The sequence below is a fragment of the Manihot esculenta genome, chromosome 13 (assembly GCF_001659605.2).
Source record: "Manihot esculenta cultivar AM560-2 chromosome 13, M.esculenta_v8, whole genome shotgun sequence".
Classification (NCBI taxonomy): domain Eukaryota; kingdom Viridiplantae; phylum Streptophyta; class Magnoliopsida; order Malpighiales; family Euphorbiaceae; genus Manihot; species Manihot esculenta.
This window is the reverse complement of record NC_035173.2, coordinates 7,368,047-7,392,281: the sequence shown is the minus strand read 5'-3', so window position 1 is coordinate 7,392,281 and position 24,235 is coordinate 7,368,047. Positions and strand designations below refer to the sequence as shown.

At 40.5% G+C, this 24,235-nt stretch overlaps 4 protein-coding genes across 4 annotated transcripts; all 4 read left to right on the top strand.

The window, feature by feature from the left end:
* The first annotated feature begins 1,945 nt into the window (after positions 1-1,945).
* On the top strand, positions 1,946-14,480 carry LOC122721473 (receptor-like protein 43). The gene is made up of 3 exons (XM_043949307.1): positions 1,946-2,704; positions 12,998-13,179; positions 13,436-14,480. The coding sequence occupies exons 1-3, from the start codon at positions 1,946-1,948 to the stop codon at positions 14,478-14,480; spliced, it is 1,986 nt and encodes a 661-aa protein (XP_043805242.1).
* A 604-nt stretch (positions 14,481-15,084) lies between these two features.
* On the top strand, positions 15,085-17,840 carry LOC110608284 (receptor-like protein 43). The gene is made up of 2 exons (XM_021747501.2): positions 15,085-15,857; positions 16,796-17,840. The coding sequence occupies exons 1-2, from the start codon at positions 15,085-15,087 to the stop codon at positions 17,838-17,840; spliced, it is 1,818 nt and encodes a 605-aa protein (XP_021603193.2).
* Positions 17,841-18,444: 604 nt separating this feature from the next.
* Positions 18,445-21,197, top strand: LOC110608283 (receptor-like protein 47). The gene is made up of 2 exons (XM_021747500.1): positions 18,445-19,155; positions 19,818-21,197. Exons 1-2 carry the CDS (start codon positions 18,445-18,447, stop codon positions 21,195-21,197), a joined length of 2,091 nt encoding a protein of 696 aa, XP_021603192.1.
* A 606-nt stretch (positions 21,198-21,803) lies between these two features.
* Positions 21,804-24,235, top strand: LOC110608282 (receptor-like protein 43). Its single transcript, XM_021747499.2, has 2 exons — positions 21,804-22,514; positions 23,180-24,235. The coding sequence occupies exons 1-2, from the start codon at positions 21,804-21,806 to the stop codon at positions 24,233-24,235; spliced, it is 1,767 nt and encodes a 588-aa protein (XP_021603191.2).

Sequence of the window (24,235 nt, the reverse complement as noted above, 5' to 3'; positions counted from 1 at the left end):
TCATATCCATCTCTACAGTTTAGAGAATGGGTGTGACAACAAAATAACTGATACTTTTCCTTCTTGGTTGGGAAATCTTGCAGAGTTGAGAATTCTGATTTTGAGATCTAACCATTTTTATGGTGTGATAGATCAAAAACCCAAAACCAAAGGCTTCCTAAGTCTTCGAATCATCGACTTATCCGGCAATGGTTTCGTCGGAAAGCTGCCATCGGTGTACTTAGACATGTGGGAAACCATGAAAACCATCCAAGCAAACCACATGACATACATGGGGGAAAATTTAAGGCCCAATTTCACAGACGTTGATACTTACTATGGGGAATATGATTACTCAATGACTATGTTCAACAAAGGAGTGAAACTGGAATACGAAAAGATTCAAGATATTTTCCTCGCCATTGATTCCTCCAACAACAGATTTGAAGGAAAAATCCCAGAAATCATTGGAAACCTTAAAGGGCTTAATCTCCTCAACCTTTCAAACAACCTTCTCAAGGGTCACATACCACCATCTTTAGCATGTTTGAGCTCATTAGAGGGATTAGATCTTTCAAAGAACAAGCTTTCAGGAAAGATACCTCCAGAGCTCGCTCAGCTCACTTTCCTTGCTTTCTTTAATGTCTCCTACAACAAGCTTGAAGGGCCAATACCACAAGGGAAATAATTTGATACATTTCAGAGCAATCAATATGAGGGGAACTTGGGATTATGTGGAGCTCCTTTCACAAAGAAATGTGAAGATTTTGGGGACTCACCACCATTGTTTCCAACTTCGGATGATGAAAGCATAGCTCTGGAGTGCAAACCCTCAGATTTACGCAGATGCATTTATTATCAGACTAAATCTGTGAGTGCAAACTCTCAACTATTATGATTTAATAGTATTTCAGAGGATTTCATTTTTTATTGCATTTTTTATAAGTCTACTAGTTTCCACATAATTTTATAATTCAGTTGATATTTATTGTAATAATTTAGATAAATTGATATAAATAATTTTTAAATTCTATAATAACATAATTGAATTGAATTTGAGTGAAAGAATTATTTACACAAAATAAACGTAATAGTTTTAATTAAATTGAAGGCAATATGAAGCCAATAATAAGTGTATGACTTCATACAATATGATGTTGCAATAAAATATAATTTAAATTATGTGGTAGATTTTTATGGAAAAACCCTGTTTTTTTTTATAGTGAATAATATATTTGAATATCCAGCCATTCAACACCCACGAAAAAGAATAAGGACACAGTGATGATAGTGAAAGATACTTTTTTTCTTTTGCCAAACGATAGTGGAAGACTCGCCGACACGATGGTGACAGTGGAAGACTCTTTTTTTCTTTTGCCAAACGATAGTGGAAGACTATTTTTTTCTTTTACCAAACGATAGTGGAAGACTCGCCGACACGGTGGTGAGGGATTTGACAAGTCTTTACAAGTAAACCAAAGTAATTAGGAGGTCAAGGGAAGTTGCATCTGTATGATACTCTTTAAATCTTTTAATATTTTACATTTTTCTCTTAAACTAATCATATTTTTCTGTTGAGTCTCATAATTAAACAATGATAAACCAAAACAATCATTTTTTTAATAAAAATATATCTCTTATGATTTTTTTTTTATCTGAATAATAATGTATTGCATGGCTGTTAAATTATTTTGAATAACTTCTTTTATTATCATAATACTAAATTATTATAATTGTATTTTATAAATTTAATTAGAAAGATTACCATGAAACAATATTAAAAATATTGATTTTCAATAATAAATTTTATTTACTCATTTATAATTTAAAAAATATAATTAATTTTTTTAATAAAATTCAAAAGTAAAAAAGCTTGGAGCTTTGTTTTAAGTAATGTTTATAATGGGCACAGGCAACACCACCTACACTCCACAACACAGCCGCCGTACAACAGAATTATCTGACAATGGAGTCACCACCTTTGTTCGTTCGGTTGCTTTCCTTTCTCATGTTGACGACGTTGTGCCATGCTATAGCATTTACGCAGTCTTTTAACTCTTCTATTCAACGATGCCATGATGATGAAAGCTTGGCCTTGCTGCAATTCAAAAATAGCTTCAACATCTCTAGCTCTTGTTCTTATTCAAAGCTTGAATCATGGAAGCTAAATCAAGGCGTAAGATCATGTGAGTGTTGCTCATGGGATGGTGTGGAGTGCGATGAGAAAACTAATCATGTCGTTAGACTTGACCTAAGTGAGAGTTGTATTTATGGGTCTATCAACTCCAACAGCACTCTCTTTCGCCTTGTCCATCTTCAAACACTTAATCTTGGAAGCAACGACTTCATCCACTCTCAAATCCCATCCGAAATAGGCCGCCAACTCTCGAGGTTAACTCATCTCGACCTTTCTTTTTCTCGCTTTTCTGGCTTTTCTGGTGAAATCCCAGCTGAAATCTCTAATCTTTCAAGCTTGGTTTCCCTTGATCTATCTTGTAATCTTGATTTCATTAGTTATGATGGATTATTGAAGCTCCGTCAGACTAGCTTCAGAGGTCTAGTTCAAAACATGACCAATTTGAAGGAACTTGATCTAGAATGCGTGGACATTTCTTCAATGGTTCTCGCAAATCTTTCATCTTTGGAGTCTCTCCATCTTTGTGGTTGTGAATTGCATGGCGAATTTCCGGCGAGCATTTTCTCGCTTCCGAACTTAAAGATAATTGTAACGTCCCGGAAATCCGGACCGCTACCGGCGCTAGGATCCAGATCGGCATAAGGCCGCCGGGACCCGTAGCAAGCCTAACATATACCTGTAAACCTGCTTAATCCCATACATGATCAACCATCATACATAAAAATTAAAACTTTTCTTTTATACATGTGATCAATCACCAACTCAACCTGTGCATACTCTGAACATATACATAAATAAAGTCCCTCTGTGGGATCTCATCAAAGCCTCGGAGGGCTATACATCATGTGTTGAGTTAGTTTTGCATAAACATCATATCATAAGATCATGCACATAAAATAAAAGGGATTAGCAATACATTATGGTCGAGCACAACTCTATCCTCAATAACATAATTACACAACTGTTCAAAACTCTACATTACATTCTTATCATTGTCATGTCCACAAACTCTAACTATTACATACATATGACTTTTCTCTTCTTTGCTTCTCTATCAATCCCGTACCTGCAAACCTGGGGGTTAGGGGAGAGGGGTGAGCTAGATGCCCAGTGAGTAGAACTATATAAAAAAATATTTAAAACATGCTATAATGGAATGCATCATTGCACAAACATTTCATACCATGGACGGACTGACCCAAAAATCCCTCAACTCCATGCCCGGCCCTATTATGGGCACCACAGGACTTCGTATTGCCCGGCCCTATTATGGGCACCACAGGACTTCGTAAATCGGAGCTATTGCCCGGCCCTATTATGGGCACCACAGGACTTCGTACACAGGGCTAGTGAGTCGTGCAATGTCCATCCTCATCAACCACAATATAATAATGCAATGTAGCATATTCGTGATTCTAATGCAAACATCCTATATTATAGTCATGATGCATGAAACATGATAAAACATTCACTTTCTTAATTTAAAAGATTAAGTATAGTTCCACTCACCTCTGGCTGACTCTGTCAAACTCTCAGCAGCTGGCTCACTGCTGGGGTCCTTGGTTCCTCGGGTCCGAACCTACACAGGTGGACTCCAATGAGGGACCAACATATATAAACATAACTCTAATATATATCCCCCAAAAACCCCCTAAAAAATCATGAAAACATCACAGAAAATATGCATGAAATGGCTGAACAGGGCGCCTTCGGCGGCACCTTCGGCGGCCGAAAGTCCTGGACAGAGACGAAACTCAGCTAGGTTCGGCGGCACCTTCGGCGGCCGAAAGTGCCAGACAGAGACGAAAGTCTCTTTTCGGGGGCACCTTCGGCAGCCGAAAGCTGCCTTCACAAAAGGGGTTCGGCGGCCGAAACTCCCTTCGGCTGCCGAACCTGGTTTCTGCCAAATGGCAGAAACTTGGTTCAAATGAACCTCCTGCCTCCCAAAACCACAGATCATGCATATTTCTCAACCAAAACATACATACAAGTTCCTAGGGGTCTCAAACATGCATATACCCCGTCTACAACACTTCATACACACACAATCAAGCTACATTGCTCAAACATCATCAAAACCCATAAACTCAACCTATGTCCTAACATGCATTCCTACCCATAGATCTTACTTAAAACTTGTTTAAAACATAAAAAGGGTTCAAGATCGACCCTTACCTCTTGAAGAAACGAGAGGAAAGTGATCCTAGCTTGGAGATGGAGAGATTAAGCTCTTTGAACCTCCAAGCACTCAAAACTTGCTCAAAACTTGCTCAAAGCTCACAAATCTTCAAAACGAAGTTATAAACTCGTTAAAACCATGAAAGATCTAAAGGAAACACTCAAGATCGAGGGAGGAGCGGTGGAGACTCACCTTGGCCGACAATGGGAGAGAAAAAGCTCGCCCGTGCGGACCTAGGGGACCCTTTTATAGTGGCTGGCCAGACCACGTTCGGGGGCCGAATGTGCCTCCGCATCCATGCAATGTTCGGCGGCCGAACATAAGGTTCGGCGGCCGAACCTGCACTTCCCTCACTTAGACTTTCGGGGGCCTAACGTGCCTCCCAAAGTCCATGCATGTTCGGCGGCCGAAAGTGAGTTTCGGCGGCCGAACCTGGGTTTTCCCTTAAAGAAATTTTCATGCAAAAACTCATTTAAAATCATACTTAAAAACATTAAAAGCATGAAAACATTTTATAAAAACATGCTTTTACCCTTCTAGAGGTTTCCGACACCCAAATTCCACCGGACGGTAGGAATTCCGATACCGGAGTCTAGCCGGGTATTACATTCTCCCCCCCTTAAGAACATTCGTCCCCGAATGTTCCTCAACTAGTACATGCATAGTAAAACAACATAACATACATATAAAACACATAGAGACTAACCTTAAAAGAGATAGGGATATTGCTGGAGCATGGACTCCCGTGTCTCCCAAGTACATTCTTCCATATTGTGGTGGTTCCATAGGACTTTCACCATCGGGATTTCCTTGTTCCTTAGCTTTTTGATCTGAGTGTCAAGAATCCGCACTGGTTGTTCAACATAAGTGAGATCCTCTTGGATCTCCACATCAGGCTCACTAAGAACCTTGCCCGGATCTGACACGAACTTCCTCAACATGGAAACATGGAAAACTGGATGGATTCTCTCCATAGAAGCAGGCAAGTCCAGCTTGTACGATACGTTCCCAACTTTTTGCAAGACCTCAAAGGGTCCGATGTACCGTGGAGCTAGCTTATCCTTCTTTCCGAACCGAACCACCCCTTTCATTGGGGACACCTTGAGCAATACTAGATCCCCCTCCTGAAACTCTACCTGTCTCCTGCGGATGTCTGCATAACTCTTCTGCCTGCTAGTAGCAGTCTTGATTCTTTCTCTGATCATGGGTACCACTCTGCTGGTGATCTCTACAAGCTCAGGCCCTGCTAAGGACCTCTCTCCAACCTCTTCCCAGCAAACAGGTGACCTGCACTTCCTCCCATACAAAGCTTCATATGGAGCCATCCCAATGCTAGCATGATAGCTGTTATTGTAGGCGAACTCTACCAAGGGTAGATGTTGCCTCCAAGAACCGCCAAAATCTAGCACACACATCCTGAGCATATCCTCTATTGTCTGGATGGTCCTCTCTGATTGTCCATCAGTCTGGGGATGGAAGGCAGTACTGAAATCCAACCTGGTACCCATAGCATTCTGCAGACTCCGCCAAAACCTGGAGGTGAACTGGGTCCCTCTATCTGACACTATAGAAACTGGGACCCCATGCAGCCTGACAACTTCATCCACATAAACCTGCGCTAACTTATCCACAGAGTAGTTGCTCCTAACAGGGATGAAGTGAGCAGATTTGGTGAGTCTGTCCACAATCACCCATATGGAGTCTAGTCTGTTGGATGTTGCCGGTAACCCCACTACAAAGTCCATAGCTATGTTCTCCCATTTCCATTCTGGAATAGGTAGCGGGTTAAGCATTCCAGCCGGCTTCTGATGTTCCAGCTTCACCCTCTGACATATTTCGCAGGCTGACACAAATTGTGCCACTTCCCTCTTCATAGCTGGCCACCAATACCCTCTCTTCAGATCTTGATACATCTTGGTGGCTCCAGGGTGAACACTGTATCTTGCATTATGAGCCTCTCTCATAATGTCTCCTTTTAGCCCGATGTCATCTGGTACACATAGTCTATTCCCATAGCGGAGGATCCCCTTACTATCGAACCTGAACTCACTGTTTTTGCCTGACTGAACAGTCCTGGCAATCTTTACTAACTCTGGGTCCTCATGCTGTTTCTGAGCCACCTGCTCCAGAAACACGGGTGTTACTTTCATCTGCGCAATCAAAGCACCTGTACCAGACAACTCCATCAGCAGACCCTCATTGATGAGTTTATAAAATTCCTTCACCACCGGTCTCCTCTCTGCCGTGATGTGGGATAGACTGCCAAGTGATTTCCGGCTTAAGGCATCAGCTACTACATTAGCCTTACCCGGATGGTACTGTATCTTACAATCATAGTCACTCAACAGTTCTACCCATCTCCTCTGCCTCAAGTTCAGCTCTCTCTGGTTCAAGATGTGCTGCAGGCTCTTATGATCTGTGAAGATCTCACATTTTACCCCATAGAGGTAATGCCTCCACATCTTGAGGGCAAAGATAACTGCTGCCATTTCCAGGTCGTGTGTGGGGTAATTCAACTCATGCCTCTTCAGCTGTCTAGAAGCATAAGCGATCACCTTACCATTCTGCATCAACACACAACCCAGGCCTACTCTGGATGCATCACAGAACACTGTGAAATCCTCATTGCTGTTTGGCAGAGCTAACACTGGTGCTGAAGTCAACCTCTTCTTGAGCTCCTCAAAGCTTTCTTCACACTGATCGGTCCACTCGAATCTCTGATTCTTTCTGGTCAATCTGGTTAAAGGAGCTGCAATTTTGGAGAAGTCCTGTACGAACCTCCTGTAATAACCAGCCAAACCCAAGAAACTTCTGATCTCTGTCACTGAGGTGGGTCTGGGCCAGTTAGTCACAGCCTCTACTTTCTTGGGGTCTACCTCTATTCCATTCTCTGACACTATATGCCCCAAGAATGATATGCTCCTTAACCAGAACTCACACTTGGAGAACTTGGCATACAAGCCATGTTCCCTCAAGGTCTGTAATACAATCCTCAGATGCTGGGCATGCTCCTCTGCATTCCTGGAATACACTAGGATATCATCTATAAAGACAATAACGAAATGATCCAGGTATGGTCTGAATACTCTGTTCATGAGGTCCATGAATGCTGCAGGGGCGTTAGTTAACCCAAACGGCATTACAAGGAACTCATAGTGCCCATATCTGGTCCTGAAAGCCGTCTTTGGTGTGTCTTCTTCCCTTATCCTCAGCTGATGGTACCCTGATCTCAGATCTATCTTGGAGAAACAACCCGCTCCTGCTAGCTGGTCGAATAGATCATCGATCCTTGGCAATGGGTACTTGTTCTTGGTAGTGACCTTGTTCAACTGCCTGTAGTCGATACAAAGTCTGAGGGATCCATCCTTCTTTCTCACAAAAAGCACTGGAGCACCCCAAGGTGAGGTACTCGGTCGGATGAAGCCCTTGTCTACCAGATCTTGCAACTGTTCTTTCAGTTCCTTCAATTCTGCTGGTGCCATCCTGTAGGGAGGGATAGAGATCGGTCTAGTTCCAGGCATCAATTCAATCTCGAACTCTATCTCCCTAGCAGGTGGTAGTCCTGGAAGCTCTTCTGGAAAGACATCCAGAAATTCTCTGACAACTGGCACTGAGGCTGGCTCCCTGACCTGACTATCTAGCTCTCTCACGTGAGCTACATACCCCTGACATCCCTTCCTAAGCAGCCTACGAGCCTGTAGGGCCGATATCAGACCTCTAGGCGTACCCCTCTTGTCTCCTCTGAAGACAACCTCTGACCCGTTCTGATCTCTGAGCCTGACTACCTTGTCCCTGCAGTCCAAGGTAGCACCATGGGTAGATAGCCAATCCATCCCTAGAATGACGTCAAAATCTGTCAAGTCTAGAACCACAAGGTCGGCGGAAAGGCATCTTCCCTCAACAAACACTGGACAATACCGGCAGACTGACTCTGCCACTGTCGGGTCACACTTGGGTCCACTGACCCATAGGGGACACTCTAACCCAGAGACCATCAACCCTAACCTCTCAACTGCCCTCGGAGAAATAAAGGAATGAGATGCACCCGGGTCCATTAATGCATACACATCAGAACACCCAATGATGAGATTACCTGACACCACGGTGTTGGATGTGTTCGCCTCCTGCTGAGTCATTGTGAAGATCCTGACTGGAGCTGATGGACCTTCACCTCGGGAACCAGAAGAAGAGGCTGCCCCTCTCCCTCTACCTCTGCCACTGCCCTGTGTTGTGGCTGGAGCTGCTGGTTGTGCCACACTACCCGAAGCTGTCTGTTGGGGCTGGCCCATGAAAGGTGCTCTAGGACAATCCCGAGCTATGTGTCCCTCCTGGCCACATCTGAAACATGCATTGGTCCCCCATCGACACGCTCCCTTGTGTGGCCTCCCACACCTTTGGCATTCTGCACCATCTGAGCCTGAACTCGAGCCACCGCCAAATCCTAGACCGGATTTCAGCTTGTTCCAGAACTTGTTCTTCTTGGGCTTCTTAGTGCTACTCCATCTCTTACTACCTGAACTCTGAGTAGAGGGTCCTGGCCCTCCTCTGCCTGGGGTCTTAACCCCTGAAGACTGGGTCACTGACTGCTTCACTGACCCCTCAACTATGGCACTGGCCTCCATTCTTCGAGCCATATCTACCACCGTGTGAAAACTCTCCCTCTCAGCTGATTGAATCAATGAGGAGTACCTGGACTGTAATTTCATAACATATCTCCTGGCCTTCTTCACATCTGTATCTAGAGCTTGCCCTGAGAAGGGTAATAGCTCCAGAAATTTATCTGTGTACTCCTCTATGCTCATGTCTTCTGTCTGTCTCAGTTGCTCAAACTCAATCATCTTTAGCTCTCTGGAGCTATCTGGAAATGCCCATCCAGCAAACTCATTGGCAAAATCCTCCCATGTCATACTGTCTAGTCTCGGGTCCACATAGCACTTGAACCATTCCTTTGCCTTTTTGCACTTCAGGGTGAACCCTGCCATCTCAATGGCTCTTCTATCATCTGCCCCTAGCTCATCAGTGATCGTCTTCACTGCTCTCAGGTATTCAAAGGGATCATCCCCTGACTTATATTTAGGAGCATCCAGCTTAAGGTAAGCTGTCATTTTCACCTTACTCCCACTGGCTGAGCTAGGTCTAGGAGGTTGAGTATCTGGGGCTACTGGTTCTGTAGGAGGTGGAGGTGGGGATGCAGCATTCCCCGAGGTGGGGTTTGCTGGGTGAGGATGGAAGGATGAGGGTGGATAGGCTGGATACTGTGGGTACGGTGGATAGAAAGGTGGATAAGGCATGTGAGTAGGGTAGGGATTAAAGCTGGAGTAATCCGACGTACTTCCCATCGGATACCCGGGACTCTGTGCATAGGGTGGGTAATAGGGTGGAAAACCATACCCCGAGGCCTGAGTGCCTCCTTGTGACTCCCCTGTCCCTTCTTCTGACATGCCAACATCCAGATTCCCATCCCTTCTCTGATCTTCTTCCATAACCTCCCTCACATCTGAAGAACTTCCTCCTCTTTCTGTCCCCCTTCTGCTAGTATCAAAAGACCTTCTAGGGTCCCTTGATACTCTTTCTCTGTTTGTTCTGCATGACATTGCCCTAGGCAATGTGGGAGGACGGGCGCTTGTGCCCTCATCCTCTGGTGGGACTCCTGTCAATCGTGCAGATCGACGAGTTCCTCTCATTCTGTTCTCTGAAAAACAGCACATAACTCGCAAGCATTAGCATCATATGGTTCATGTGGGCACACATGAACCCTCATCACATACATAGCAAACATAGCATATCATTTATGCGCATGCATATAGTCATGGCATATCACATCATCATAGCAAGACAGGACTCTACATCCTATCCTAGTGGACATGACCTTTCCTATTGTGCTTGACCCTCTAATACTTCTATGAGCCCGACACGCTAGGTCCGACCATGTGAACCTAGGGCTCTGATACCACTCTGTAACGTCCCGGAAATCCGGACCGCTACCGGCGCTAGGATCCAGATCGGCATAAGGCCGCCGGGACCCGTAGCAAGCCTAACATATACCTGTAAACCTGCTTAATCCCATACATGATCAACCATCATACATAAAAATTAAAACTTTTCTTTTATACATGTGATCAATCACCAACTCAACCTGTGCATACTCTGAACATATACATAAATAAAGTCCCTCTGTGGGATCTCATCAAAGCCTCGGAGGGCTATACATCATGTGTTGAGTTAGTTTTGCATAAACATCATATCATAAGATCATGTACATAAAATAAAAGGGATTAGCAATACATTATGGTCGAGCACAACTCTATCCTCAATAACATAATTACACAACTGTTCAAAACTCTACATTACATTCTTATCATTGTCATGTCCACAAACTCTAACTATTACATACATATGACTTTTCTCTTCTTTGCTTCTCTATCAATCCCGTACCTGCAAACCTGGGGGTTAGGGGAGAGGGGTGAGCTAGATGCCCAGTGAGTAGAACTATATAAAAAAATATTTAAAACATGCTATAATGGAATGCATCATTGCACAAACATTTCATACCATGGACGGACTGACCCAAAAATCCCTCAACTCCATGCCCGGCCCTATTATGGGCACCACAGGACTTCGTATTGCCCGGCCCTATTATGGGCACCACAGGACTTCGTAAATCGGAGCTATTGCCCGGCCCTATTATGGGCACCACAGGACTTCGTACACAGGGCTAGTGAGTCGTGCAATGTCCATCCTCATCAACCACAATATAATAATGCAATGTAGCATATTCGTGATTCTAATGCAAACATCCTATATTATAGTCATGATGCATGAAACATGATAAAACATTCACTTTCTTAATTTAAAAGATTAAGTATAGTTCCACTCACCTCTGGCTGACTCTGTCAAACTCTCAGCAGCTGGCTCACTGCTGGGGTCCTTGGTTCCTCGGGTCCGAACCTACACAGGTGGACTCCAATGAGGGACCAACATATATAAACATAACTCTAATATATATCCCCCAAAAACCCCCTAAAAAATCATGAAAACATCACAGAAAATATGCATGAAATGGCTGAACAGGGCGCCTTCGGCGGCACCTTCGGCGGCACCTTCGGCGGCCGAAAGTCCTGGACAGAGACGAAACTCAGCTAGGTTCGGCGGCACCTTCGGCGGCCGAAAGTGCCAGACAGAGACGAAAGTCTCTTTTCGGGGGCACCTTCGGCAGCCGAAAGCTGCCTTCACAAGAGGGGTTCGGCGGCCGAAACTCCCTTCGGCTGCCGAACCTGGTTTCTGCCAAATGGCAGAAACTTGGTTCAAATGAACCTCCTGCCTCCCAAAACCACAGATCATGCATATTTCTCAACCAAAACATACATACAAGTTCCTAGGGGTCTCAAACATGCATATACCCCGTCTACAACACTTCATACACACACAATCAAGCTACATTGCTCAAACATCATCAAAACCCATAAACTCAACCTATGTCCTAACATGCATTCCTACCCATAGATCTTACTTAAAACTTGTTTAAAACATAAAAAGGGTTCAAGATCGACCCTTACCTCTTGAAGAAACGAGAGGAAAGTGATCCTAGCTTGGAGATGGAGAGATTAAGCTCTTTGAACCTCCAAGCACTCAAAACTTGCTCAAAACTTGCTCAAAGCTCACAAATCTTCAAAACGAAGTTATAAACTCGTTAAAACCATGAAAGATCTAAAGGAAACACTCAAGATCGAGGGAGGAGCGGTGGAGACTCACCTTGGCCGACAATGGGAGAGAAAAAGCTCGCCCGTGCGGACCTAGGGGACCCTTTTATAGTGGCTGGCCAGACCACGTTCGGGGGCCGAATGTGCCTCCGCATCCATGCAATGTTCGGCGGCCGAACATAAGGTTCGGCGGCCGAACCTGCACTTCCCTCACTTAGACTTTCGGGGGCCTAACGTGCCTCCCAAAGTCCATGCATGTTCGGCGGCCGAAAGTGAGTTTCGGCGGCCGAACCTGGGTTTTCCCTTAAAGAAATTTTCATGCAAAAACTCATTTAAAATCATACTTAAAAACATTAAAAGCATGAAAACATTTTATAAAAACATGCTTTTACCCTTCTAGAGGTTTCCGACACCCAAATTCCACCGGACGGTAGGAATTCCGATACCGGAGTCTAGCCGGGTATTACAATAATTTACTTATGCGAAAATATAAATCTAACAGGTTTTTTGCCTGACTTCCACCCGAGAAGTCACCTTGAAAGATTGAGGCTCTTCTCAATAAGTTTTTATGGAAAGGTACCTCCTTCTATTGGAAACCTTACTAATCTTGTTTGGCTTAACCTCTCAGATACTCTACATAACTCAACTTCTACACTCTCTTGGATTGGAAGACTCACCCAGCTCACTTATCTGGGGCCTTCTGGTCTCCACATACAATGGCCAGATCCCATCTAGTTTCATGAACCTTACTCAACTTAATATGTTGTTTTTGAAGGAAAATCAACTTCCTGGTCCAATCCCACCCCAGATTAACAATCTCACCTCGCTATCCTCGTTGTACCTTCCATTAAATAAATTTCAAGGGTCAATTCCTATCAATTTCTCTCGACTCAATCAACTTGAATTCCTTGATCTTCATTCAAATACTTTAGCTGGGTCATTGGATCTACGCTCATTCTTTCAGCTCAACCCGTTAACCGAACTGATCTTATCATTTAATAGCTTGTCCGTGCACTCTACAATGGCTACAAATGGCCACCTTCCGTACTTGAGAGCTTTAGGATTGGCTTCTTGAAACCTTACCCAGTTTCCCAACTTCTTGCAGAACCAACATGGCTTGGAATATCTAGACCTTTCTTCAAACAGCTTACAGGCTCAAATCCCTTCATGAATGTGTTCCATAAGTACAAATTCCATGGATTTTTTGAATCTTTCACATAACCTTTTAACTGGGTTTGAACAAAATCCTGTTATTTTTCAATGGGCTCAAATTCGAACCCTATATCTTAGGTCTAATCAGCTCCAAGGATCCCTTCCATTGCCACCACCATCCACCATTTCCTACCTGATTTCACACAACTAATTGACAGGTGAACTTTCTCCGTTGATTTGCAATTTATATTCTCTTGAAATTCTCGACTTATCCTTCAATAATTTAAGCCGTCAACTTCCTCATTGTTTGAGCAATTTCAGTGATCTGTCTGTGTTGGATTTGAGAAGAAACAATTTTCATGGAATTATTCCTGCAGCCTGGAGAGATGATTGTAAATTAAGAATGATTAGCATCAGTTACAATCAATTACAAGGACAAGTTCCAAAATCATTAGCCAATTGTTCATCGTTACAGTTGGTTGATTTTGGTAACAACCAAATAACTGATACTTTTCCTTCTTGGTTGGGAAATCTTGTAGAGTTGAGAATTCTGATTTTGAGATCTAACCATTTTTATGGTGTGATAGATCAAAAACCCAAAACCAAAGGCTTCCCAAGTCTTCGAATCATCGACTTATCCGGCAATGGTTTCGTCGGAAAGCTGCCAATGGTGTACTTAGACATGTGGGAAGCCATGAAAACCATCCAAGCAAACCACATGATGTACATGGGGGAAAATATAAGGCCCAATTTCACAGACGTTGATACTTACTATGGGGAATATGATTACTCAATGACTATGTTCAACAATGGAGTGAAACTGGAATACGACAAGATTCAAGATATTTTCCTTGCCATTGATCCCTCCACCAGCAGATTTGAAGGAAAAATCCCAAAAATCATTGGAAACCTTAAAGGGCTTAATCTCCTCAACCTTTCAAACAACCTTCTCAAGGGTCACATACCACCATCTTTAGCATGTTTGGGCTCATTAGAGGGATTAGATCTTTCAAAGAACAAGCTTTCACGAAAGATACCTCCAGAGCTCGCTCAGCTCACTTTCCTTGCTTTCTTTAATGTCTCCTACAACGAGCTTGAAGGGCCAATACCACAAGGGAAACAATTTGATACATTTCAGAGCAATCAATATGAGGGGAACTTGGGATTATGTAGAGCTCCTTTGACAAAGAAATGTGAAGATTTTGGGGACTCACCACCATTTTTTCCAACTTCGGATTATGAAAGCATAGCTCTGGAGTGCAAACCCTCAGATTTACGCAGATGCACTTATTATCAGACTAAATCTGTGAGTACAAGCTCTCAACTATTATGATTTAATAGTATTTAAGATGATTTCATTTTTTATTACATTTTTTATAAGTCTACTAGTTTCCACATAATTTTATAATTCAGTTGATATTTATTGTAATAATTTAGATAAATTGATATAAATAATTTCTAAATTCTATAATAACATAATTGAATTGAATTTGAGGGAAAGAATTATTTACACAAAATAAACATAATAATTTTAATTAAATTGAAGGCATTATGAAGTCAATAATAAGTGGATGACTTTATATAATATGATGTTGCAATAAAATATAATTTAAATTATGTGGTAGATTTTTATGGAAAAACCCTATTTTTTTTTTAGTGAATAATATATTTGAATATCCGACCATTCAATACCCACGAAAAAGAATAAGGACACAGTGATGATAGTGAAAGATTACCATGAAATAATATAAAGAATATTGATTTTCAATAATAAATTTTATTTACTCATTCATAATTTAAAAAATATAATTAATTTTTTTAATAAAATTCAAAAATAAAAAAGCTGGGAGCTTTGTTTTAAGTAATGTTTATAATGGGCACAGGCAACACCACCTACACTCCACAAGACAACCGCCGTACAATAGAATTATCTGACAATGGAGTCACCATCTTTGTTCGTTCGGTTGCTTTCCTTTCTCATGTTGACGACGTTGTGCCATGCTATAGCATTTACGCAGTCTTTTAACTCTTCTATTCAACGATGCCATGATGATGAAAGCTTGGCCTTGCTGCAATTCAAAAATAGCTTCAACATCTCTAGCTCTTGTTCTTATTCAAAGCTTGAATCATGGAAGCTAAATCAAGGCGTAAGATCAGGTGAGTCTTGCTCATGGGATGGTGTGGAGTGCGATGAGAAAACTAATCATGTCGTTAGCCTTGACCTAAGTGAGAGTTGTATTTATGGGTCTATCAACTCCAACAGCACTCTCTTTCGCCTTGTCCATCTTCAAACACTTAATCTTGGAAGCAACAACTTCATCCACCCTCAAATCTCATCTGAAATAGGCCAACTCTCCAGGTTAACTCATCTCGACCTTTCTTTTTCTGGCTTTTCTGGCGAAATCCCAGCTGAAATCTCTAATCTTTCAAGCTTGGTTTCCCTTGATCTATCTTGTAATCTTGATTTCATTAGTTATGATGGATTATTGAAGCTCCGTCAGGCTAGCTTTAGAGGTCTAGTTCAAAACATGACCAATTTGAAGGAACTTGATTTAGAATGCGTGGACATTTCTTCAACGGTTCTCGCAAATCTTTCATCTTTGGAGTCTCTCCATCTTTGTGGTTGTGAATTGCATGGTGAATTTCCAGCAAGTTTTCTCGCTTGCGAACTTAAAGATAATCGACTTATGCGAAAATATAAATCTAACAGGTTTTTTGCCTGACTTCCACCCGAGAAGTCACCTTGAAAGATTGAGGCTCTTCTCAACAAGTTTTTATGGAAAGGTACCTCCTTCTATTGGAAACCTTACTAATCTTGTTTGGCTTGACCTCTCAGATACTCTACATAACTCAACTTCTACACTCTCTTGGATTGGAAGACTCACCCAGCTCACTTATCTGGGGCCTTCTGGTCTCCACATACAATGGCCAGATCCCATCTAGTTTCATGAACCTTACTCAACTTAATATGTTGTTTTTGAAGGAAAATCAACTTACTAGTCCAATCCCACACTAGATTAACAATCTCACCTCGCTATCCTCGTTGTACCTTTCATCAAATAAATTGCAAGGTTCAATTCCTATCAATTTCTCTCGACTCAATCAACTTGAATTCCTTGATCTTCATTCAAATACTTTACCTGGGTTATTGGATCTAAGCTCACTCTTTCAGCTCAACCAGTTAACCTAACTGATCTTATCATTTAATGGCTTGTCTGTGCACTCTACAATTGCTACAAATGGGCACCTTCCGTACTTGAGAACTTGAGGATTGGCTTCTTGCAACCTTACCCAGTTTCCCAACTTCTTGCAGAACCAACATGGCTTGGAATATCTAGACCTTTCTTCAAACAGCTTACAGGCTCAAATCCCTTCATGAATGTGTTCCATAAGTACAAATTCCATGGATTTTTTGAATCTTTCACATAACCTTTTAACTGGGTTTGAACAAAATCCTGTTATTTTTCAATGGGCTCAAATTCGAACCCTATATCTTAGGTCTAATCAGCTCCAAGGATCCCTTCCATTGCCACCACCATCCACCATTTCCTACCTGATTTCACACAACTAATTGACAGGTGAACTTTCTCCGTTGATTTGCAATTTATATTCTCTTGAAATTCTCGACTTATCCTTCAATAATTTAAGCCGTCAACTTCCTCATTGTTTGAGCAATTTCAGTGATCTGTCTGTGTTGGATTTGAGAAGAAACAATTTTCATGGAATTATTCCTGCAGCCTGGAGAGATGATTGTAAATTAAGAATGATTAGCATCAGTTACAATCAATTACAAGGACAAGTTCCAAAATCATTAGCCAATTGTTCATCGTTACAGTTGGTTGATTTTGGTAACAACCAAATAACTGATACTTTTCCTTCTTGGTTGGGAAATCTTGTAGAGTTGAGAATTCTGATTTTGAGATCTAACCATTTTTATGGTGTGATAGATCAAAAACCCAAAACCAAAGGCTTCCCAAGTCTTCGAATCATCGACTTATCCGGCAATGGTTTCGTCGGAAAGCTGCCAATGGTGTACTTAGACATGTGGGAAGCCATGAAAACCATCCAAGCAAACCACATGATGTACATGGGGGAAAATATAAGGCCCAATTTCACAGACGTTGATACTTACTATGGGGAATATGATTACTCAATGACTATGTTCAACAATGGAGTGAAACTGGAATACGACAAGATTCAAGATATTTTCCTTGCCATTGATCCCTCCACCAGCAGATTTGAAGGAAAAATCCCAAAAATCATTGGAAACCTTAAAGGGCTTAATCTCCTCAACCTTTCAAACAACCTTCTCAAGGGTCACATACCACCATCTTTAGCAAGTTTGGGCTCATTAGAGGGATTAGATCTTTCAAAGAACAAGCTTTCACGAAGGATACCTCCAGAGCTCGCTCAGCTCACTTTCCTTGCTTTTTTTAATGTCTCCTACAACGAGCTTGAAGGGCCAATACCACAAGGGAAACAATTTGATACATTTCAGAGCAATCAATATGAGGGGAACTTGGGATTATGTGGAGCTCCTTTGACAAAGAAATGTGAAGATTTTGGGGACTCACCACCATTTTTTCCAACTTCGGATTATGAAAGCATAGCTCTGGAGTGCAAACCCTCAGATTTACGCAGATGCACTTATTATCAGACTAAATCTGTGAGTACAAGCTCTCAACTATTATGATTTAATAGTATTTAAGATGATTTCATTTTTTATTACATTTTTTATAAGTCTACTAGTTTCCACATAATTTTATAATTCAGTTGATATTTATTGTAATAATTTAGATAAATTGATATAAATAATTTCTAAATTCTATAATAACATAATTGAATTGAATTTGAGGGAAAGAATTATTTACACAAAATAAACATAATAATTTTAATTAAATTGAAGGCATTATGAAGTCAATAATAAGTGGATGACTTTATATAATATGATGTTGCAATAAAATATAATTTAAATTATGTGGAAGATTTTTATGGAAAAACCCTATTTTTTTTTTAGTGAATAATATATTTGAATATCCGACCATTCAATACCCACGAAAAAGAATAAGGACACAGTGATGATAGTGAAAGATTACCATGAAATAATATAAAGAATATTGATTTTCAATAATAAATTTTATTTACTCATTCATAATTTAAAAAATATAATTAATTTTTTTAATAAAATTCAAAAATAAAAAAGCTGGGAGCTTTGTTTTAAGTAATGTTTATAATGGGCACAGGCAACACCACCTACACTCCACAAGACAACCGCCGTACAATAGAATTATCTGACAATGGAGTCACCATCTTTGTTCGTTCGGTTGCTTTCCTTTCTCATGTTGACGACGTTGTGCCATGCTATAGCATTTACGCAGTCTTTTAACTCTTCTATTCAACGATGCCATGATGATGAAAGCTTGGCCTTGCTGCAATTCAAAAATAGCTTCAACATCTCTAGCTCTTGTTCTTATTCAAAGCTTGAATCATGGAAGCTAAATCAAGGCGTAAGATCAGGTGAGTCTTGCTCATGGGATGGTGTGGAGTGCGATGAGAAAACTAATCATGTCGTTAGCCTTGACCTAAGTGAGAGTTGTATTTATGGGTCGATCAACTCCAACAGCACTCTCTTTCGCCTTGTCCATCTTCAAAGACTTAATCTTGGAAGCAACAACTTCATCCACTCTCAAATCTCATCTGAAATAGGCCAACTCTCGAGGTTAACTCATCTCGACCTTTCTTTTTCTGGCTTTTCTGGCGAAATCCCAGCTGAAATCTCTAATCTTTCAAGCTTGGTTTCCCTTGATCTATCTTGTAATCTTGATTTCATTAGTTATGATGGATTATTGAAGCTCCGTCAGGCTAGCTTTAGAGGTCTAGTTCAAAACATGACCAATTTGAAGGAACTTGATTTAGAATGCGTGGACATTTCTTCAACGGTTCTCGCAAATCTTTCATCTTTGGAGTCTCTCCATCTTTGTGGTTGTGAATTGCATGGTGAATTTCCGGCAAGTTTTCTCGCTTGCGAACTTAAAGATAATCGACTTATGCGAAAATATAAATCTAACAGGTTTTTTGCCTGACTTCCACCCGAGAAGTCACCTTGAAAGATTGAGGCTCTTCTCAACAAGTTTTTATGGAAAGGTACCTCCTTCTATTGGAAACCTTACTAATCTTGTTTGGCTTGACCTCTCAGATACTCTACATAACTTCTACACTCTCTTGGATTGGAAGACTCACCCAGCTCACTTATATCTGGGGCCTTCTGGTCTCCACATACAATGGCCAGATCCCATCTAGTTTCATGAACCTTACTCAACTTAATATGTTGTTTTTGAAGGAAAATCAACTTACTAGTTCAATCCCACACTAGATTAACAATCTCACCTCGCTATCCTCGTTGTACCTTTCATCAAATAAATTGCAAGGTTCAATTCCTATCAATTTCTCTCGACTCAATCAACTTGAATTCCTTGATCTTCATTCAAATACTTTACCTGGGTTATTGGATCTAAGCTCACTCTTTCAGCTCAACCAGTTAACCTAACTGATCTTATCATTTAATGGCTTGTCCGTGCACTCTACAATTGCTACAAATGGCCACCTTCCGTACTTGAGAACTTTAGGATTGGCTTCTTGCAACCTTACCCATTTTCCCAACTTCTTGCAGAACCAACATGGCTTGGAATATCTAGACCTTTCTTCAAACAGCTTACAGGCTCAAATCCCTTCATGGATGTGTTCCATAAGTACAAATTCCATGGATTTTTTGAATCTTTCTCATAACCTTTTAACTGGGTTTGAACAAAATCCTGTTATTTTTCATTGGGCTCAGATTCGAAACCTAGATCTTAGGTCTAATCAGCTCCAAGGATCCCTTCCATTGCCACCACCATCCACCATTTCCTACCTCATTTCACACAACCAATTGACAGGTGAACTTTCTCCGTTGATTTGCAATTTATTTTCTCTTGAAATTCTCGACTTATCCTTCAATAATTTAAGCCGTCAACTTCCTCATTGTTTGAGCAATTTCAGTGATCTGTCTATGTTGGATTTGAGAAGAAACAATTTTCATGGAATTATTCCTGCAGCCTGGAGAGATGATTGTAAATTGAGAATGATTAGCATCAGTTACAATCAATTACAAGGAAAAGTTCCAAAATCATTAGACAATTGTTCATCGTTACAGTTGGTTGATTTTGGTAACAACCAAATAACTGATACTTTTCCTTCTTGGTTGGGAAATCTTTCAGAGTTGAGAATTCTGATTTTGAGATCTAACCATTTTTATGGTGTGATAGATCCAAAACCCAAAACCAAAGGCTTCCCAAGTCTTCGAATCATCGACTTATCCGGCAATAGTTTCGTCAGAAAGCTGCCATCGGTGTACTTAGACATGTGGGAAGCAATGAAAACCATCCAAGCAAACCACATGACATACATGGGGGAAAATATAAGGCCCAATTTCACAGACGTTGATACCTACTATGGGGAATATGATTACTCAATGACTATGTTCAACAAAGGAGTGAAACTGGAATACGACAAGATTCAAGATATTTTCCTTGCCATTGATTTCTCCAACAACAGATTTGACGGAAAAATCCCAGAAATCATTGGAAACCTTAAAGGGCTTAATCTCCTCAACCTTTCAAACAACCTTCTCAAGGGTCACATACCACCATCTTTAGCAAGTTTGGGTTCATTAGAGGGATTAGATCTTTCAAAGAACAAGCTTTCACGAAAGATACCTCCAGAGCTCGCTCAGCTCACTTTCCTTGCTTTCTTTAATGTCTCCTACAACGAGCTTGAAGGGCCAATACCACAAGGGAAACAATTTGATACATTTCAGAGCAATCAATGTGAGGGGAACTTGGGATTATGTGGAGCTCCTTTGACAAAGAAATGTGAAGATTTTGGGGACTCACCACCATTTTTTCCAACTTCGGATTATGAAAGCATAGCTCTGGAGTGCAAACCCTCAGATTTACGCAGATGCACTTATTATCAGACTAATTCTGTGAGTACAAACTCAAAACTATTATGATTTAATAGTATTTAAGATGATTTCATTTTTTATTACATTTTTTATAAGTCTACTAGTTTACACATAATTTTATTATTCAGTTGATATTTATTGTAATAATTTAGATAAATTGATATAAATAATTTCTAAATTCTATAATAACATAATTGAATTGAATTTGAGGGAAAGAATTATTTACACAAAATAAACATAATAATTTTAATTAAATTGAAGGCATTATGAAGTCAATAATAAGTGGATGACTTTATATAATATGATGTTGCAATGAAATATAATTTAAATTATGTGGTAGATTTTTATGGAAAAACCCTGTTTTTTTTTTTTAGTGAATAATATATTTGAATATCCGACCATTCAATACCCACGAAAAAGAATAAGGACACAGTGATGATAGTGAAAGATTACCATGAAATAATATAAAGAATATTGATTTTCAATAATAAATTTTATTTACTCATTCATAATTTAAAAAATATAATTAATTTTTTTAATAAAATTCAAAAATAAAAAAGTTGGGAGCTTTGTTTTAAGTAATGTTTATAATGGACACAGGCAACACCACCTACACTCCACAAGACAGCCGCCATACAATAGAATTATCTGACAATGGAGTCACCATCTTTGTTCGTTCGGTTGCTTTCCTTTCTCATGTTGACGACGTTGTGCCATGCTATAGCATTTACGCAGTCTTTTAACTCTTCTATTCAACGATGCCATGATGATGAAAGCTTGGCTTTGCTGCAATTCAAAAATAGCTTCAACATCTCTAGCTCTTGTTCTTATTCAAAGCTTGAATCATGGAAGCTAAATCAAGGCGTAAGATCAGGTGAGTCTTGCTCATGGGATGGTGTGGAGTGCGATGAGAAAACTAATCATGTCGTTAGCCTTGACCTAAGTGAGAGTTGTATTTATGGGTCGATCAACTCCAACAGCACTCTCTTTCGCCTTGTCCATCTTCAAAGACTTAATCTTGGAAGCAACAACTTCATCCACTCTCAAATCTCATCTGAAATAGTCCAGCTCTCGAGGTTAACTCATCTCGACCTTTCTTTTTCTGGCTTTTCTGCCGAAATCCCAGCTGAAATCTCTAATCTTTCAAGCTTGGTTTCCCTTGATCTATCTTGTAATCTTGATTTCATTAGTTATGATGGATTATTGAAGCTCCGTCAGGCTAGCTTTAGAGGTCTATTTCAAAACATGACCAATTTGAAGGAACTTGATTTAGAATGCGTGGACATTTCTTCAACGGTTCTCGCAAATCTTTCATCTTTGGAGTCTCTCCATCTTTGTGGTTGTGAATTGCATGGTGAATTTCCGGCAAGTTTTCTCGCTTGCGAACTTAAAGATAATCGACTTATGCGAAAATATAAATCTAACAGGTTTTTTGCCTGACTTCCACCCTAGAAGTCACCTTGAAAGATTGAGGCTCTTCTCAACAAGTTTTTATGGAAAGGTACCTCCTTCTATTAGAAACCTTACTAATCTTGTTTGGCTTGTCCTCTCAGATACTTTACATAACTCAACTTCTACACTCTCTTGGATTGGAAGACTCACCCAGCTCACTTATCTGGGGCCTTCTGGTCTCCACATACAATGGCCAGATCCCATCTAGTTTCATGAACCTTACTCAACTTAATATGTTGTTTTTGAAGGAAAATCAACTTACTGGTCCAATCCCACACTAGATTAACAATCTCACCTCGCTATCCTCGTTGTACCTTTCATCAAATAAATTGCAAGGTTCAATTCCTATCAATTTCTCTCGACTCAATCAACTTGAATTCCTTGATCTTCATTCAAATACTTTACCTGGGTTATTGGATCTAAGCTCACTCTTTCAGCTCAACCAGTTAACCTAACTGATCTTATCATTTAATGGCTTGTCTGTGCACTCTACAATTGCTACAAATGGCCACCTTCCGTACTTGAGAACTTGAGGATTGGCTTCTTGCAACCTTACCCAGTTTCCCAACTTCTTGCAGAACCAACATGGCTTGGAATATCTAGACCTTTCTTCAAACAGCTTACAGGCTCAAATCCCTTCATGGATGTGTTCCATAAGTACAAATTCCATGGATTTTTTGAATCTTTCTCATAACCTTTTAACTGGGTTTGAACAAAATCCTGTTATTTTTCATTGGGCTCAGATTCGAAACCTAGATCTTAGGTCTAATCAGCTCCAAGGATCCCTTCCATTGCCACCACCATCCACCATTTCCTACCTCATTTCACACAACCAATTGACAGGTGAACTTTCTCCGTTGATTTGCAATTTATATTCTCTTGAAATTCTCGACTTATCCTTCAATAATTTAAGCCGTCAACTTCCTCATTGTTTGAGCAATTCCAGTGATCTGTCTGTGTTGGATTTGAGAAGAAACAATTTTCATGGAATTATTCCTGCAGCCTGGAGAGATGATTGTAAATTGAGAATGATTAGCATCAGTTACAATCAATTACAAGGACAAGTTCCAAAATCATTGGCCAATTGTTCATCGTTACAGTTGGTTGATTTTGGTAACAACCAAATAACTGATACTTTTCCTTCTTGGTTGGGAAATCTTTCAGAGTTGAGAATTCTGATTTTGAGATCTAACCAGTTTTATGGTGTGATAGATCAAAAACCCAAAACCAAAGGCTTCCCAAGTCTTCGAATCATCGACTTATCCGGCAATAGTTTCGTCAGAAAGCTGCCATCGGTGTACTTAGACATGTGGGAAGCCATGAAAACCATCCAAGCAAACCACATGACATACATGGGGGAAAATATAAGGCCCAATTTCACAGACGTTGATACCTACTATGGGGAATATGATTACTCAATGACTATGTTCAACAAAGGAGTGAAACTGGAATACGAGAAGATTCAAGATATTTTCCTTGCCATTGATTTCTCCAACAATAGATTTGAGGGAAAAATCCCAGAAATCATTGGAAACCTTAAAGGGCTTAATCTCCTCAACCTTTCAAACAACCTTCTCAAGGGTCACATACCACCATCTTTAGCAAGTTTGGGCTCATTAGAGGGATTAGTCTAA